At 31.6% G+C, this 19,518-nt stretch overlaps 2 protein-coding genes across 3 annotated transcripts; both read right to left on the bottom strand.

Annotated features, from left to right (window-relative positions):
- Nucleotides 1-898: 898 nt before the first annotated feature.
- LOC125067164 (ras-related protein Rab-11A) lies at nt 899-15,095 on the bottom strand. Of its 2 annotated transcripts, none has more exons than XM_047675578.1 (6): nt 14,804-15,091; nt 14,243-14,364; nt 4,690-4,922; nt 3,822-3,937; nt 1,736-1,870; nt 899-996 (listed from the first exon to the last, which is right to left on the bottom strand). In XM_047675578.1, the coding sequence occupies exons 1-5, from the start codon at nt 14,841-14,843 to the stop codon at nt 1,740-1,742; spliced, it is 642 nt and encodes a 213-aa protein (XP_047531534.1). In that variant the 5' UTR covers nt 14,844-15,091; the 3' UTR covers nt 899-996; nt 1,736-1,739. The 2 variants fall into 2 exon arrangements, 1 of the variants encoding a protein (XP_047531534.1); XR_007119712.1 differs by lacking the exon at nt 899-996 and adding an exon at nt 1,500-1,580 and having other exon boundaries at nt 1,626-1,870; nt 14,804-15,095.
- A 613-nt stretch (nt 15,096-15,708) lies between these two features.
- LOC125067163 (50S ribosomal protein L1) lies at nt 15,709-19,398 on the bottom strand. Its single transcript, XM_047675577.1, has 8 exons — nt 19,186-19,398; nt 19,061-19,113; nt 18,832-18,962; nt 18,289-18,502; nt 17,607-17,774; nt 16,539-16,772; nt 16,180-16,277; nt 15,709-15,903 (listed from the first exon to the last, which is right to left on the bottom strand). Exons 1-8 carry the CDS (start codon nt 19,202-19,204, stop codon nt 15,771-15,773), a joined length of 1,050 nt encoding a protein of 349 aa, XP_047531533.1. The 5' UTR covers nt 19,205-19,398; the 3' UTR covers nt 15,709-15,770.
- Between the last annotated feature and the right edge of the window lie 120 nt (nt 19,399-19,518).

Here is a 19,518-nt window from a genome sequence, read left to right as displayed (position 1 = left end):
ATATTTTTGTTGAAATTGTGACGTCATCGATCGGTTTGTCATCGAAGTTATTGGAAATCAATATTAGATAAGGCGTTTAGACGATTCTCAAACTTCAACATGGAGAAAAAAGCTCTAATAAAACGTACATGTCGCCATGTCCGAAGGCACGTAATATCCATAAAGAAAAAATGATTTAATAAAGCTATCTCATCTCTTAATACAACTATTAGCTAATGTTATGCGAAATGTTAAATGGATATGAAGCTGTCTTGTTTTAATTTCATCAATCGAAACATATTATTGCTTTTAATTCTGATATATCTTTAAAAAAAGGTTTATTTTGAGGGTAGTTTAGTAAAAAATATTCAGCGCTAGTGTCGCTTTTCTTGACGGATGTTCTGTCAAAAATGAGCGCGTGACTAATGACGTCACAGGAACTAGCGCCATTAACGAAATTTATATAGATAACAAATAATTAAAGAACTGGCTAGTTAAACACTTTTTATTAACTAAATAAATAGATATATGAATTATTCACTAAGTCGAAACAAATATTTTTTTCCTTTTAAATAAAAAAAATCATTCAGGTGTGTACGTTCCTAGAAGCGCCAAATAATAATCGAGTGCGTTCATAGCTCTGACTCGTACTACGATGTGATAAATTGCATCTCCACATTATAATTATTATAGATTTAACCTTTTAATAGTTCCGACACTAAATATCAATAATTACACAAAGCTATCTACATGAGCCGCTCTTTACTGCTTCTGAGTTGAGTGTTGCCAGTCAAAAATAAATATATTTTTAACAAGCGATTTCAAGACACAGTTATAACTCCGTGTATAATATATAAGTTCTTTTTAATGGCAGGTTTTTATGTTTAACTGTTTATTTTTGATCTGGCAACTAAAGTTCTGTTTTTATAGATTAGACCTTGTCTGGGAATGATTCATTTTCTTGCATTTTATATTCCTTTTCATTTCTCTCTTCCGCTCCAAAAATAACAGGACTTTCTGTAAGAGATAAATAAACATTTAAGTTAACCTTAATCACACCCAAATTGAAATGAAATTGAATTGAAACTTCCCAGATCGACCATATATCAAGCTGTTTGATAAAATTTTAAGTAACATTAACAAACGCGCAGCCGAATCGAATCACCGCCACAGCTCATTTTATATATAAAGGAATTAAACTGTCTATACAATATTATTAAAGTCAATATTTAGATTTAGGAACACAGTCGGCAGACTCTGTATACGGCTTCCGGGTTCGATGTATTTGAATCGTTCTATACTGAGTATTTAATTCCACCAACAATAACAACTACTACTACTAGTATTAAACAGCTTATATTTGGTAGAGAAAATTAATCTGTCTCCAGTAAAGTCCATATATTTGCATATGGGAATACGGTTGATCGGAATCGTATGCCTCCGCATGCGGACGCTCCTTGTGCGGTTGTGAATCGTACTTTACTTTGGTCAACATTTTGTTGGTCTGTTCGTGTTCGTCATTTTTTTTTTTATTCCACCAACAATAACAATGACTCGCATTAAAAAGCTCACTTTATATGTGGTAGAGAAAATTAAACTGTCTCCACAAAATTTAAAGTCCATATATTTGCATATAGGAACACAATTTATTGCAATCGTATGCCACCGCATGCGGACGCTCCTTGTGCGATTGTGAATCGTACTTTACTTTGGTCAACATTTTGTTTATGTGACCGACAACAACAATGACCGGTACCGGTCTACTGGCAGCACTGCTTGCGCACGGAGTCGGCGCCGGAGGGCCGCACGTCGGCCGGCTCGGCGTCGGGCCGGATCACGTCGCCCTCGGGCGGGTCGCGCATCTGCTTCTGCGAGACGATCCTGTAGATCTCTGCGAAGGGTAACTTATATTTCAATACAACGCATACATACGGTCAAATTATCACCATAAAGTTGACGTAATTGACAAAATATTGTAAATAGAAACACGAAATTGGGTCCAGAGACAAAAAAAAATGATATCATGACTCAAAGTTTTTAATTTCATTAAAAACTTTGATATATATATCATCGACGTTGGTCGTCCCATTATGTGCAAGTGATTAACAAAATGTAAGTGTAAAAAAAAGTAATTGTATACAGTGAAAGGCATACGTATTACTGTACCTGCCGAGTTTGTCTAATAGCTATACAATAAATATTTACGATTTATGTCGATAAAGCCGTTGAACAAAGGAATGGAAAGTCGAAACCACAAATTGATTACCATGAAACGATAATTGATATTCATGAAATGGTGGAACTTATAGAAGAATGTCTTATAAAAACCGTGGGATGTGATACTATTAACGAGAAAATTGCACCGAACACCTTGTATCGTAATTGAAGTGTCAACAACTTCCCCGGCAGCTGTTTATAATCATATATTATCTTAATGACTGAATATGGATAATTTATTTAAAGTAATTGCTTCCAATTTGATACTATTTTCAGGATTTTGCAAAATCGTTTGTTTTTGGAAAAAAAATGTTGTCGATAGAGGAATAAGAAAAAAGAGAAGTAAGTTAGATGTACAAGGAGAATTTTTCATAGGAGCTTTCAAACATAAAGTAACAAAAAAAACTAGTCCAACTAGTCCAATTTTTTTTATGGCATAGGTGGCAAACGAGCAGGAGGCTCACCTGATGGAAAGTGACTACCACCGCCCATGGACATCTGCAACACCGGGGGGCTTGCAGGTGCGTTGCCGGCCTTTCAGAAAAGAGTACGCTCTTTTCTTAAAGGTTCCCAAGTCGTATCGGTTCGGAAAAACCGCCGGCGAAAGCTGGTTCCACAGAGTGGTTGTGCGAGGCAGAAAATGTCTTAAAAATCGCGATGTTGTGGATTTTCGGACATCTAGGTGATGCGGGTGATATTTGGAATTTTGAAGAGATGTCCGAAGGTGAAATTCAGCAGCCGGGATTAATCCAAACAATTCCTCGGAACATTCCCCGTGATAAATTCTGTAGAAGATGCAGAGCGATCCAACATCTCTACGCAAAGCCAAAGGATCAAGCAGATCGGAAAGGGCTTGATCGTCGATAATTCGAGCCGCTCTACGTTGGATACGGTCAAATGGAAGGAGCCGGTACTGGGGAGCACCCGCCCAGAGGTGAGAGCAGTACTCCATGTGAGGCCGAATTTGCGCCTTGTATAGTCTTAGACGATAGGCCGACGTGAAATACTGTCTTGCCTTGCTGAGCACACCGAGCTTTTTTGATGCCAATTTGGCTTTGCCTTCCAATTGACCGCGGAACTGAACGATGCTCGAAACATCGACGCCAAGTATTCCGATACTAGCTGTGGCGGCTAATGGAATGTTCTCGAATCGTGGAGATACGACAAATGGTGTTTTTTAGCAGTTAACGCGCAAACTTGCGTCTTTCTCTTTGACGCTCGAACAGATACAATATTTACTTAAAAAATTGATTCGATACCTTCAATACTGCACTGAACTAAACAGTCCATATGACAGAAAACAAGATTGTTTTAAGAGAAAAATTATGCCCTGATGATATTAATTAATAATTAAAGAGGATTCTTGATTGCAATTTACTAAATTGTTACTGGCCGGTTAGAGAGCAGTACTACAGCTGTATAAGAAAAAACATGAAAAATCGACATACTCCAATTCTAACTGAACTAATGTATACTATTTGATATGAAGAATTTCATTCAAAAGAGGTTTCCTAATTTTCAAATAAAATAAAAATAAAATTTGCCATTGGTTTCGAAATTTCTAAAAAAAAGCTTTTGAATAAGTGCGAAGTTTCGCGGGAGAGCCACTAGTAAAAGATAATTACCCGTTAATATATTCTGGAATGCCGGTTCCACGTTAGTCGAGTCGAGAGCGGATGTTTCAATAAAACTAAGCCCGTTCCGTTCCGCGAATGCCTTTGCCTCTTCTGTTGGGATAGATCTGTAAATATTCATTAATGTATAAAATATAAATCAGAGGGTACAAGTGTTATTGTGTAAAGGTGTAATTAATGTATTAACATTCATAGTGACGTAAAACGGTTTCCAGTCTTAATATTGGCAATGGCTGTCTGATAATGAGTGGTTACCATCGTCCAAAGCGCCGCCAACCCTGGGAACTAAGATGTTACGTATCTTGTGCCTGTAGTTATATTTATCCTTCAAAACGAAACACAATGCTAAGTATTGTTCTTTAGGTGTAGAATATGTGATGTGGGTGATATCTACTCAGGCTAGTTTGCACTAAGGCAGTACTCAAATAAAGTCCACAGTACATAACAAACATGGTGTTACGCCGATAAACATGGGCGCTGTAAATTCGCATTCAAATCTCTATTAAATATTGAATGCAATTTCGTTATAGATAGACCGGCGTAAAAACGTAGCGTTATTTTGATAAGATTCATAAGTATTCAAATTTTTCAGTTTAAGCAAGAAATATAGAGGCCAAGGTTAAAATGCCATGGTGTATCATCATTGAACTCACGGAATGTACAATAACCATGTGCACAACTCGAAAGTGGTGCGCCGTGAAGTACTGATTGTCACCAGAAAACTTTTTAAATTGCAATTACTACTTATAAATACGCTTGTGTTTGTTCCTTGTATTAATTTTATGAGTTTTGCACCCATTCAGAGAAGCCAGTTCATAAATACATATATGTATTTAGGTAGGGCGTGTAAGTAACTCACCTGAGGTGCCTAAGATCGCTCTTGTTCCCGACGAGCATGATTAATATGTTCTGATCGGCGTGGTCGCGCAGTTCGCGCAGCCATCGCTCAACGTTCTCGTAGGAGAGATGTTTCGCGATGTCGTAGACGAGCAGCGCACCGACCGCGCCGCGGTAGTACGCCGACGTTATTGCGCGATACCTCTCCTGACCCGCAGTATCCCATATTTGAGCTTTTATGGTTTTACCGTCAACCTGCAAAAGTAAATCGTAACGTTTAACATACACAACATCTCAATATTAAAACATAGGTATATCTCGTGAACTCGATAATCTCTAGAATAGTCGATGACCTTGAAACACTATGTATCATCAAATTTACATTAAACTACAAAACTTTATCACAGTTTGAACAATAGGAGGCTTAAAAGGGGTTATAATAATATTAGTTAAATTAACATAATTTGTCAATAATTGATGATTAACAGTAGTGGCCAGGTACCCAGATAAGATCTCAGAGGGTACGCGTATTGTAAATGTGTTTCGCCGATTAAAAAAAATGGTCCATCTTAATTGAAATGCGATGTGGCGCTACACGCGCAAGTCGACGACCGACCAACGAAATACGAAACAATATTCTTAGATAGCGTGTACTGTGTAGTACGTAGACGTGCGTGGGTGTTCAATCGGACTTCAATATAAAACGAGGCTGTTATACGTGCGTAACGTATCCGTATGAGTTGGCGACTTGATGTATTTTATTTGCAATTTTTGATAATATAACTGGGATTTAGAATTTTAAGAAATCATTTATTATACGATTTCAGGTGATTTCATACAATAGGATCACAATTTATTTGCATTTTTAGGTAATATCCAATCCAGTTTTATTGTGATTTATCAAATAAAAATCTACTTAAAACTTTTTAACATGTTTTATTTATTCTATGTAACTAAAATGAATTCAATCTAGTACACCTGAGTGTCCAAAATCAACCGTCGATCCCGAAAGAAATACAGAATCTTTTAAAACGAAATATTACATTGTCACCAGACATACATCTACCAAAGCACTCTCTGCCCTACGGTGGTATGGGGTTAATATTAATTTCTAAGGCGTCATCGCTAATAATAATGGGCGAAGCTAGGTAAAAATCTAGTATGAGCTTAGCATAACAGATAAGTGTTAAACCTTAGTGGAATACTATGAAATTGTGAATAGACTGTTAATAATTATATATTGTGAAATTAAATGCCAATGAACCTAGCGTGAAAGAATTTATTCGTTTTAATCAGGTCAATTGAAACGCGAACGAAATATACGTAGCATACGAGTATATAGGCAAAATTATACAAAGGTTTTTTTTTTAATATATTGGTATGTTCCTGTGATATGTTATTATGCCATCAAAAAAGGAATAATTACAAAACCCGTTTCGTAGTCGATCAATAACAACCTTATCATTATTCTCGTTTATCTCCTGAGAATACTATATGATTACGACAAATAGTAAACCGTAAAAGTTGATAAGGGGTAAGTGAAGTAATAATAAGATCAAAATTAATAACAAAACGAAACCGTTACAAGTACCGTATACGGTTTAGACAATCTTATAAGCACTACAGTACGAAATATATGAATCTTGCGCAAAGCAAATGAAATTATATAAAACTTTTAATGCCTAATTTAAATTAAAAAAACTTATTATCAAAAGTACCTTCGAATACAATTTTTTCACTTAAAAAAGCTGGCCGCATGCTTGTATGCTTTCGCAAATACCCGGATCCTATTGGCCTAAGTACTCAACTCTTGTAAACATAAATTTGAATGAATACCTATTCGAGTGAGTGATAAAAACTGGTCAGTTCAACGCCTACATTATTGACGTTAGACATCTGAATTTAAATAATGGTAATGATCGTGAAGGGGTCATATAAATTATTTGAGGGTCATTGACACATCCGCTAACGCACGAAAGGATGGAACTTTTGTTTAGTCGAAAGGACTGTCAGTATATTAATAAATATCTATCACTATAATTGGTTATAGAAACCTTTATTTCCGGTATGTTCTCATCGCTTCGCTATTACAGTTAACTTACTGTAATAAGATTCATATGTTATGTAAATTAAGTAGGCAACGGTATTCACTTTCTTATGAAAATATATTTTGGATGAAAAATTTCGAGTCTTTTTTTTTTCATTAGCAAGTTTTTTTTTAATGCATCGTTCATCCCTTTTATGCATATCTGTCAAATTAAATGTAATGTATTATATTCAAGTAATATTCACAATAAAGCTTTTTGTAACGATATTGATGTTTTAACTCTAGCACCGTTTTTGAAAACTCTGGCGAGAAGAAAGGTAAGTAGCTCGCGAGGCTCTATTAAAACAAACAAGATTAACAGTGTAGTTAGTATTCACAATTTTCAAAATCAAAATATACTTTATTCAAGAATCCTTTCACAAGCACTTTTGAATCGTCATTTACCAAACTACATTAAGTGAAGCTACCACCGATTCGGAATGCAGAATTATCGTTCATGATCAGACTTGCGATGAAATCCAAGCATTTTATTCAAAAAGTATGACATCCCCAGTTGATCTTTTCTTGTTCATGCCCCATCTTTTTTTTGTTATGTATCTTACCTAAAAGCCACAGAATCAAATCAAATGATATCACTTGTTATATGATAATAATTTATCTGCATTTAATGTTAATACCATGTTAATCTGTCTCGTTTCAGCCTTTATGTTACGGAAGCTATTTTCTAACCGAACAGGAACTCTTTTTTAAAACTCTTAAAAAAGTCTTCAGTAAAGTACAGATCCGATTGACTCTTCGATGTGTAAACATGAATTCATTAATATACGACTTACATTACAATTATCGTACATAAGTTATCAGGTATAAAACATAATGATAGATCACGCTTTAGCTCTTGGAGTTATAAAATACATAGTTATTTATGGATCGAACCTGCTACTCCGATAACCAGGGCTGCTAAATCACACCAAATTTACAAATTTATCACCTTGTGTATCCATTGCGTATTAAAGTCATTCGCAATGTACTGTCGAGCGACTTTACATTGAGTTTAAAGGATTAATAGTTTTAAAGTTAGTATATTAAAGGTAACAAATAAAGAATAATTTGTCTCAACTGGCAGCCCTGATCCGCACTGCTTCTGCTACAGGCAACTATTACTTTGTACTCAAGCTTGGTACATACTTAGTTTTAATTTCCAGAACAAACAAAATAGCTTTAATCACTGTTCCTTTTTGCCGTCTTTCTTGATATTTTTTGGTTTATTTAGATATAGCGATATATCTCCTGCATTTTTTTTAATTCCTGTTCTTTAGGCTCTTAATATAGACGACAAAACATTTTCTGTAAAAAGTTTGTTATTAATTTAACGTGTATATTCAATGTCGTGCATGTGCTAAATATAAATATGTTATAGTATTCTATAATCTGCCTTAGGCTATGTTCTAAACAAGTTCTTTTATTTTTTCATCCCCGGCAATATTAAGTCAAAATTCTTAAAGTTCTTGTTAATAAATTTACAATATTTGAATTTAACGATGTATATTATATACAGCAAAAAAAAATCATTACTCGCTACCCTCTGAGCCAATTTCGAGTGAGGTTATTTCGATCGATGATTTATATAATATTAAGTGACAACAATTACACAAAAATGAAGATATCAATAATCAACATAAATATGTTTTTTTCAATTATTTTAACAATAAATTTATAATCGTCACAAAACTCAATGAAATTTAAAGTTCCCTCAGGATTGGAATATCGACTCCACGGAGAAGTCACAGTTACCTTTTCTCACAAATGAAATTACATCAACCCTGTACAATTATATTATACCTGCAGGGAAATCAACCAATACCAACTCATATATACGAGGTTTTATTATACTTCAGGAGATATGTCTAAACAAAATAAAATATAGTCTATAGAATCTATAGAACTATTATATCGCTAACAATGCGCTCGTGTATCATTCGTTGATTAAACTTTAATATAAACTTGATATTAGGCTGAATTTTAAAGTTCAAATTAAATTGGTTCAGACAGATTAAGTTCAGCTAAATTCAATTTAATTCATGTCCAAGTCAATCACATTACTAATTTATTAGGAAGGACACTTGGTACATAGCCCAGGCCTTCGTGATTGGAATATTATTAAGATAACAATTTAACTTTAATTAAAATGAAATGATTTTCAGGACGTACCGATATGCAAGTTACATGCGCGATCAGCAATTTAATAAGTACGTATTATGACTTGTTAAGAACTCCGGACAGAAACCAACTTCGAGTATACAAATACTATGTACTACTTTCAAGTTTAATAATTTAAAGTGTTTATTTTAGCTAGGACTTAAATATTGCTTTGATTCTTCTTTTGTCTCTATTGAAAATATCGTGGTGTTAAGATTCTGAGGAGAATATGGCGAATCATAAAAGCCACAGAGTTACCAATTATATTTCAAAAACTAAGCAAATACTAAGTACAAAAAACCAACTAGCAGAGCTGATAGAATACTGACAGAGTGCTACATGGGTTATGTATATGACAGCCAGATAACTATAAATGAATAATGAAAGTTGACAAAACAACATTACAAGTTTTTCTTTAGAAGAAAAGCTCAACACATTAGGAATATACATAAATTAAACAGCGTATTTACAAATACACCTATAGGTTCTTAGGCATTTACAGAGATAGGTACGTTTAAATTTACAACCCAACATAAACAAAAGCTTTTAATTCTGACGCAACAATTGGTTCAAGCCGTTAGGGTTGATTACAACTAAACACAAATGAAAGTTGTCACGTTGCCAAATGTTATTATTGCATTGAGATTTATTTGAAAATTACCGAAATCTATATCCTCAGACTATAAAACAAAGGCGAATGGAACGCGAAGTGCTGTCACTTTAATATTATTCATGTATTAACAAAATGAGGAGTCGTTTTGCACGAATGAGAAGGTGTATTCGCTTTTGTTGCTTTACTCTAATATTCCGCTCGCTGCATTAGAATTTTATTTTATTTTATAATATGAAACTCAATCGTACTTTCTTTTGTTATATAACTTTTCTCTGAACAAAAGATTAAAATACCCAACAAGTAACTACCGGACAACTCGTAATCTTGATGTATGACGTCACTAAAAATTTTATCGGAAACATAATTAACATTCAGTAACAAGCATTCGATGATGAAACATACAAATATTCGATATAAACCTGTCGGTTGCTAATACACAATAGGTTAGCAATCTCTTGAGATATGAATCATAACACTGATTCATGATATGCGATATCTATGCCAAGCGAAACCGCAAAGATAGAAATAGATACGTTTTTTAAAGTATATCACGGAATTATTACCTAAAATCAAAACAGATAAAAAGTAACTACCGGTAGTATGTGCAGCATGATGAGCGACAATTTAAAAAAAAAGAACATAGAATAATAAATATTCTTATAATTATTATAATAAATAGCAAAGAAGTATGGAATAAACACGCACACACAAGAGAGTGACAGCGGAAGATTATGACGGCATATTAAGTATCATGCCGTTTTCCGTCACGGCATACGAGTCGATCTTACCATCAAGACGCGACAATAAATGTTTGTAACAAGACTTATCTGATCGTAAGAGTTTTGTATTATATTAGTCGACCGCAGCTTCGCTCGCGTTTTAAGTGTTGGTCACACGTTAGAAGTAAAAAGTAGCTTATTTATTATTTAAATACAATATGTATATATGTATGAGACAAAAGGCGGATTTAATGTCTGAAGGCATTCTCTGCCATTCAACCTTCCTTGAAATTCAAGCTTGCTTCATAGTAAATTTCATCAAATTCAGTTCAATGGTTTTAGTGGACAGACAAATATGCGTTACTAGCATTTATAATATTAGTACGGAGTACAGATTTTCGTTGTAAGGGTATGGGTTCATTCAAATTAATTAATTAGACAATGGAAGTGATTAGACAGTTTAAGAATAAGGACATCAGCCTCACGTTAGAACGAGAGGCAAAGAGATAAGTGTTATTTCGTGAAATAATGATAAAGTTTTTATTTATACATGAACTGAGTCATTAATTTGATAATAAGCATTGTTATTGCTTTAATTTATTTGTTGTTTCAATTTTATTCTTCCCTTCGGATTTAAGTTACCCGTTTACCGTACACCAAATCACCAAATATAATAAAACGCATACATCTCAGTACTAACTTAAACACAAAAGTTTTCCGCCTTATAATTTCTCATTGTAGTTTAATCAAGAGTTATTTGCTATACTTTTTGCAAATATTTGCATTGTTATGAGAGTAAACTACTACATAGTATCTTATCATTATTTATAAAACTGTAAGGATGACATGCTTAGATAGAATTATGCAAGATCGGTATTATCGGTATTTACTGAATTTTTTTGAATCAATGAAATAATCGAATGAGACTAAGAACAGAACGTCGTATCGAAAGACTAAGGGTGCTATATTTTATATACCATATTAACACTTATGCCTTTTTATTCACCGGATAAGTAAACTATTGATATGTTTTCAAGGCGTCGTCAGCGTCAACAATCGTTGTTATAGGTTGCTAGCTTATTTGTTCAGCTGCAAAATATTTTATTGATTAACATACCAACAGACCACGTCTTCCTACAATGAATCAAATGTCCATTACTTATGGAGTGTTAAAATGTTAACAAACATGTCCTAATTTATATATCATTAGGTGCACGATATGCCAGTGCAACTTCCTATGCCATAATATATATATGTAAGTACCGATCCGATCCGGTCCGTCCGGTATGAACAAATATTTACCATAAGAGAAAATCGAACTAACGCACAGTAAGTACAAAAGCCAATTGTATGGACTACTACTTAGAATCGAATCGAATCAAGATATTTTATTTAAATAGCCTTTTACATTTATTTTTAAAACTTATTTGAAAGAAATTTTAATAAAAAACGCTAACATGATGGTAGATATGGTATATGGAACAGCAGCACAGAATATATTATAGAACATGTGTGTGTGAGCAAACACAGGTGCGCTTCTTTAATACTCAACTGTCATAGTATAATGGCAATCCTACAGGACCGGAGTGTGATGAGGTGCAGGGCCTTACGTAGTCGTAATTCGGTCAAAAGGTCATATTATTAAATAATCATTACCATTATTATTTTAAATTAGGAATAAACACAATTTAGACTTTAACACGTCGTCGATGTAACAATTTTTAATAATAGATTGAGATCATTTAACGTAACGTCTAACACATTATTACGCGCAATAAACGTCTGAATAATATATGACCTCTCGATAGCGCAGTAAGACATTTTAAATTACGTCACTACTTTTATATTTCGAAAAATTAAACTTTAAGCATAAAAAGTATTATATACCTTACATAATAAGTATTTACTGAGGTTTTCGTCGGTTCATCTTGGTAGAATCTAGATTATGACCTAAGAAATAGGTCATTGTCCTTAGGAGCACATTTTAATATTAATTCTAGACAATAACATAATCTTATCAACATTTATACCTTAGAAATCATATTATATATCGTTCCTATACACATATTGAATTATGTTTAGAATAAACAAAAACACCAATGTTAATACACCTTTGTAATATAATGATATATTGTACTTATCAATTCTATTTTATAAATGCATAAAATTCACATAATATCATATTGTACATATGTAATCATATACATAACATTAGTTAAACATGCTACAATGTAACTACTAACATAGTTGTAGAAAATATAAAAAGAACTGTTACCATTTTTTTCTTCTATAAATAGAATTTAATGAATATATAATAATCCATGTATAAGTACACATTAATTAAAGAATGAAATTATTCATTCACAATACAAATAAATCTTACTATGGCTGAAATTTTAAAATACTATGTTTGGAGAGGGGCCAAATGTTTGAGAAACTTTTTACGAGGTCATGACTGGCACTTAAAACATTAACAGTGTATTGAGATACTAAAATAGCTTAGGAAGCTCATTAAATGACACAATAAAATCTTTAAAGGAGACTTTAATATAAGAAGAAAATATAAGACTTTAATATATATTCAGAATAACCATTACTTTTACTGATTAAATAAGAATGTGAAAGTATGTTCTTCTGTATGTTGTTCTTTTACAGCCAAATCTCTGAACCAAATTTGATGAAACTTGGTATGAAGCAGGCTTGAACTTCAAGGTTGGACATAGACAACTTTTTTATGCCAAACACCTAATAACCAACCACTAAAAAGCAAAACCACGAGTAAGAACAAGTAGTCAATAAAGTTACACATAGAGAATTAAGATTGCTTTAGCATTTTAATTTTCCTGTAATTTTTCTTTTATCATGTTTATATCAATATAAAAGTGAAGCCACTTACAAATAATTTACAACTAGTCAACTAAGCAGCTGTATTGTTGGGACTAAAATTGTGTATTTAATGAGTTATTAGAGTGTAAAAGATGAAAGGCATATTATACATAAAATTCTAGAAATGATGTATAACATTAATTTCATAATATATTATACAATAACAGAATTGTATCCTATGTCTGCAAGATAACGGAGCAGTTTCTAAAGTTATTATATCATGTATAAAATAAAATATATATAAATATAAAATAAAACAATTATTTAAACACATGAGTTAATTTCCTACTAATGAAATATTTATGTATGACTCACTGCTACGTCACCTTATTGTACAAATAACAATGTATATTTTAAAACTAGTGTTATATATTTACCATTTATGTATAAAAGTATACATAAAAACAGTATATGCTGTATTATGTAAATCTCTTTTGAAGAAAAAATATTTTTTAATCTCAGACTTAAATTACCTAGTGGTGTATGTTCACAAAAAATAAACTTTAAAAATATAAATATTTATTAAACAAACATTATTGTATTAATTAATATAGAGGAAAATGTAGTGATACTATTTAAAGGACTCATTAGTCGTGTCAATAGTTATCCGTATTAGTATCACAGATGCTGATGTTATTAAATGGGGATGTGAGTTCGATGACTGATTATGCTTTAAAGTCCTAACTACTCAACTGATCATCATGAAATTTTGCATATGCATTGTCAATGGTACAGAAAAGGACAGAAGACCTATCACCTGCCCCAATCAAAAGCAGGTGAAAATTACATCAAATAAAGAAAATATTTTCAAAGAAAGAAATCATTATATTTAAACCAGTTCATTTAGTAGGTATTTAGAAGTGTAATATCAATTTTTGATAATATTTTATCAAACCCAGACTAATATGCGTATTGGGTTACAGATAAAATAAAAAATCCTAGCAGATCATTTGAAACTTCAATGACATGATCTGAAAAATAATATAGCAAACAAGGTTATCCAGTTTAATTAATGTTTTGTTGTCAAGTATTATAAATATTTTGAATCTCTTAAAAACATATCTAAACTCTTTTGTATATATGTTTTATTAACCTAAATAAAAAAAAGAATTACCTCTATACTTCTTGTTGCAAATTCCACTCCTATTGTAGATTTTGACTCTAAGTTGAATTCATTTCTAGTGAAACGCGAAAGAAGACTGCTTTTACCCACTCCCGAGTCTCCAATCAAAACGACTGGAACAAAAGAAATGAGTCATAGTAAATATTGCAAAGAAATAGAGACGAGGGGAATATATATATAAACAATGCTATGTACCCGAAGGACTTTTCACCAATTTAATCGACGGAGATACAAAGATGACTCATGCCTAGAGAAATTTATGTAAAATCGATCGAACACCAGTCCAATCAGCTGATAAAAAAACAAAGCAAAAACGATATATTGCATTACAATATCATGCATAGGGTTTAAAATATTGTAATTATTACAATTACTTGCAAATTCTCATTTAAAATATGATAAAAATCTGATATACAGTGTAATATCTACGTCATTTAAGATGAAACAATGGTTCGTAGTATATACGTAACATCAAAAAGTTCATTGACGTGTACGACAACAATATGTTACACATATTAATAGTACATTATATAAATATTCATAGAAATTTACCTTTGAACAAATAATCGTATTCGTCCTCTCTTGTACCCATTTTGATTATCTAGTTGTCCGTTCGACGTCAAAATCGGTCAACTAATAACGTCAAGATATGCGTAACGTAAACAAAATAGTTTTACACAAAAATATCACAGGCTTTTTAAACACTACACAGCTCACAAAATATCACTTTGAATAACGGATTAATTAAAAAAAGACGGGTTAAAAACTAATTTAAATCCTAAATTGTCACTGGGACAAAATGGCGGATTGTTTAACGCCCCTATGTTGCGTTCAGAAATGTTTTTATGTTATCTTTGCTTCTATTTTTACGCAGATGATGACGTTTCCAATTCATATTTGTACATATATGACATTCTGATTTCAGAACTTTCAAAGCGTCTTAAAAGGTATTATTAATTTTAAAAAGAGTTATTTTACTAAATATATTTGATATAATTTTCTAATAATTTATATGGGATTAAAAAAAACCAGTTGATTTGTAGGACTTAAAACACTTAATTATTATCGTCTGATATTTTAAAATAGTAACATTGTTAATATTCATTATTCACTATAATTTAAATTGATGTTAGCTCTTATACCATATCTAATAAAACGAAGTAATTTCATTTTCATTTATGTCTAATAGATAACGTAGAGTGACCAAGTAAATTGATCCAGATCATCTCATTAATGGTTCCAGTATAAATTATTCTTTTAAGCACACAATCTGGTTAAATCTTATTAGACTTACTTTTGGATTTAACCATTATTAGAAAGAGATAGCAATATTTGTAGTTCTGCCATTACACAAAAATAAAAAATAATAAAACAAAAATTACTTCATATTTTAAGTTATTGCAAATTTGTGGTGGCTTATTTACGTAAGTGTTTTCAGTTAAGTAAAAGTCTATTACAATTATTTATTTTTTATTAACCAGCTATTCTAATATAATTACTACATAAAAACATAAATAATCTAAGCTTTTGCGGCAACCTCTTCATCTTCATTGTCACTATCCTCTTGAACTTCCTTTGATAACGTACGATCAACATACACAAATGGATCGATTTTAAGCTTTTCAGGTGACGGAGGACTTGTTAGATAGCATCTGTGGAATAAATCATGAATTATTTTATTTCTCAACAAAATATAATTCGATAAACAGTTGGTCACATGATTTTTAAGAGACCAGGCAACATAGCTGTATATGGTATGCTGATTATTTCTCAATAAATAATGCGGTGAAAGCAAATAGTTGTCCATATTTTAAAACTAATAATCAATAGCTCCACATTTACCTCTATATCTTGATTTTTTATGCTTCGAAGTTTGACTCACTCACTTAGATAGTAGAAATAGAGAAATATTAGTAACTTTATACTACCTTGTAATAAAAAGTCCATCTCTTTTCGGTCGTATAGATTGTAAGTCTTTCAATAAAGCATCAATGTTTTCTGTAATTTGCTTCGTTTCCATATTTAACTGAAATGGAGAACCCATTGTAATTATTACTAGAGTAATGTTGATTATTTATCTTTATATATTGCAAATTCAAACGTGTCTATACTACTATTATAATTTATAAGGAAGTAAAATATGTTTGTTTATAAGTATGAATAATTTTCGGAAGTAATGATTAAATAGTAAAAATATTTTTCACTGGTATAAAGCACTACTCCTGAGTGATTTATAGTCTAAATTATATTTATATGACAGTATATCGCAAAACATTTTTGAACTCACTCGTCCGACAGGAACTTCCACAGAACCAAAGTTTTGTTGATGGTCATCCTTAACGATTCTGTATTGGACTCCGGCAGCAAATTTCTTGACTAGGTCACAGATGTTGGGGTCCAGGGTACCGGAGCGCACGTTCGGGAAACGTCTCTTCATCAAACCACGGATTGGAACCAAATCCGTTAAGATATTTGGGTGAGCTATTACATAGTCATAATCACCTAGTTTGATTTCTCCCTCCTGAAAATAAAAGTCGGATAGAGGAGTTAGTTTTTGGATTCATGCTTTGCTTGAAAATATGACAGATTTTTTTCTATACAGATGTAGATTATATAGATAGATTTCTTTACAGTGTTTTGCTTCACCATCAAGCATTAGAAATAAAATATCACTAGTATACATATTCATATATATATTTGTATGATTCTAAATTTATTTTCATAATACTATAACTCTTTAATAACTGAACAAGAGACAAACAATCGCTTGACAAACACAGGAAGAAAAGGTGTCAACTGTTTTGTCTTTGCCTATTAATAAATAGATGTGACATTAAAAAGTCCCAGTGACTTTTTAAGTGTTTGCAGTGGAATTGCATTGAAATGAAATCCACTACTAATCCTCATCGCCCATATTTAAAATACAAATCAATTCATCAAACATATTCAATCATAACATCATTGAAATGGAAGAAATGGTACTTCAGGCATCTAAGGATTAAGTGGTTATTTAGGAAAAAAAATATTTCAATTGTTTTTAAGCAATTTAGTTCCAATGAAATTAAAATAAATATTTTTTATCTAGATATAAGCTGCATTGCCAAAAGTATCATTTCAGAGCTTTAGCCATTTCTTACTGTTCAATGATGATAGGGTTACTTTTTTACAGGATATGTAATGTTATCCAAGAGTTATTATTATCTTATCAGAATTCATCTTATATTCCGATTATGAGGAACTGAGAGATTCGAAAATTGACAAGAACCTACTTAAATAACCATAAAGTATATTCTGTTCTCATAGTGTTTTACACAATTACTGCATTAATTAATTATCAAAAATAACTTTAAATTACCTGAATCTTCTTAACTAATTCTGTACTACCAACAGTAGTTGCTCCCGCCTCTGTAACTTGCTTGATCAATTCAGGACCCTTACAAAATGCAAGGATGGTTCTTTCCTCATCACGTGGGAAGAAATGGGGAAGTAGTGTGAGACGTATAACATTGTCTAAATAACGATTCTGTAATATTAAAAAAAAGTGGGTATATTATACTTGTTATATAATTTGAAAATTGTTTTTATGACCAAATTAAATAATATTTGCCTGGGTGAATGATTTTTGTTAATTCAATTAAGATTGAAGCTCGACTTTACTTGACTGCTTGGCACACTGATAGATTGAAGAATATTAATAAGGATACAGCAATAACTTTAGCTGATAGGACACAATCTCGCAGCCACTAACACTTAGTTTGGTATATGATAACCATAATATTATTATTAGTTAGTAAGTTAATATTAGTTACACCTGCCCCAATCAGTTGAGGGTAAAACCATATGAAATATATAGTAACTGACCTGACTGACCAAATTAATATGAATAAAAAAATTCTATATAAATAATATAAATCCTATATCAATCTTACATAGATCAATGACTATATTATATCAATATAATAAATAACTTTTACATTAATGTAAAATGTACATAGCTTAAAATAAACTACTTTGTTTTATTAATTATTAAATCATACCTTTTTAACAGCTTCCATGTTAAATTCAATTTGAGCAAACAAAAGTGAATCAAGGGCATTATACATTGTTGGATCGTGAGTTTCCTTATGTGCCGTTATAGCATCCTCAGCAGTATATGTCAACCAGCGGTAGTATCGCATAGGATACACATCATCTTTTGATTCCATTTTAAATGAATAATCTAAATGCTTGTTCACATGAACTTTTGTTATTCTAAAAAATATTCAAATGTTTTACATCAAAGCATGAACCAAAAATCCTTTTGAAATGTATTTATAATTTAATTAATTAATAGACTAAGTATATAAAAATACATTATAGTTCATAAACATAAATGTATGTATCTATTATAAAACCATTGACTACAATATGTTCAATAATATTTTTTTTATATTTATGCATTATTTACATTTTTCTGAGTGATCTCGGTCATAGCGACCATTTTTGCGGGATATTAAAATACACAAGGTTACTCTTTATTTCCTCACTCCTATAATTCGAAAAGACCGAACATTTATGGTATAGTAATGCTATAAGCTTACTTATTTTTGCCTCTTTGGTTATGGGGGATAAAACCAATTTTAGTGATTTCAACTTTGACTTTCTTCGCACGAGCCTTAGCTCGAGTACCCTTACGAGCTGCATAATATACTGGTCCAGTGTGTATGGATTTCTGAAATTGTAATTTTTATTAGAAACAGTTTGGTTTTATAAGTAATACATTATAAATAATTGATCAATTACAAAAAAATAAACTTATCAGTTACTTACTAAAGTCGTAACATTGGGTTTATGAAGACTTAAAGCAGTATTAAACAAGGAACCTGTAATAAATATTATTCAATGAAAAACTGTGTATAAACAAATTATACGAAAGATCGCGTATTTAAACTTACGAAATAACGTTCCGGCCATTATTTATTAGTATCAATTAGGTCAAATATTTTTTTAATGTTTATAAAATTTTAAACACTTTTTAGGTTAACTATAGACAACTTTTTGTTTTCATTTATGTAATAGAGGCAGAAGGTTAAAAGCTGTCTTTTTGTGCTCGTATTTATTTTCCAATATGTGATTTACTTGAATACATAGAAATACATATTTGGTATTGTGATCTATTTACATGACTTACAAATTGTTCAATCTCAAAGTGTTAAAGAAAAAGAAACTTTTGAATGATGACAATAATTATCGTTGAAATCTACAAGCTGTCTGCTAAACACTAATGT

The sequence above is a fragment of the Vanessa atalanta genome, chromosome 11 (assembly GCF_905147765.1).
Source record: "Vanessa atalanta chromosome 11, ilVanAtal1.2, whole genome shotgun sequence".
NCBI lineage: Eukaryota > Metazoa > Arthropoda > Insecta > Lepidoptera > Nymphalidae > Vanessa > Vanessa atalanta.
This window is presented reverse-complemented; position numbering and strand designations above follow the sequence as displayed.

Bases quoted from the DNA above. Each gene is read 5' to 3' on its own strand.
- LOC125067164 (XM_047675578.1), bottom strand. From the start codon at position 14,843: ATGGGTACAAGAGAGGACGAATACGATTATTTGTTCAAAG. The intron at 14,365-14,803 runs GTAAATTTCTAT...CTTTTGTTCCAG, and splicing joins ATACGATTATTTGTTCAAAG to TCGTTTTGATTGGAGACTCG. The intron at 4,923-14,242 runs GTAATTCTTTTT...TTACTTTTGCAG, and splicing joins TTGCAACAAGAAGTATAGAG to GTTGACGGTAAAACCATAAA.
- LOC125067163 (XM_047675577.1), bottom strand. The intron at 18,963-19,060 runs GTAAGTAACTGA...TTACAATTTCAG, and splicing joins AACCCAATGTTACGACTTTA to AAATCCATACACACTGGACC. The intron at 15,904-16,179 runs GTAGTATAAAGT...TTTATTCCACAG, and splicing joins GATGGACTTTTTATTACAAG to ATGCTATCTAACAAGTCCTC.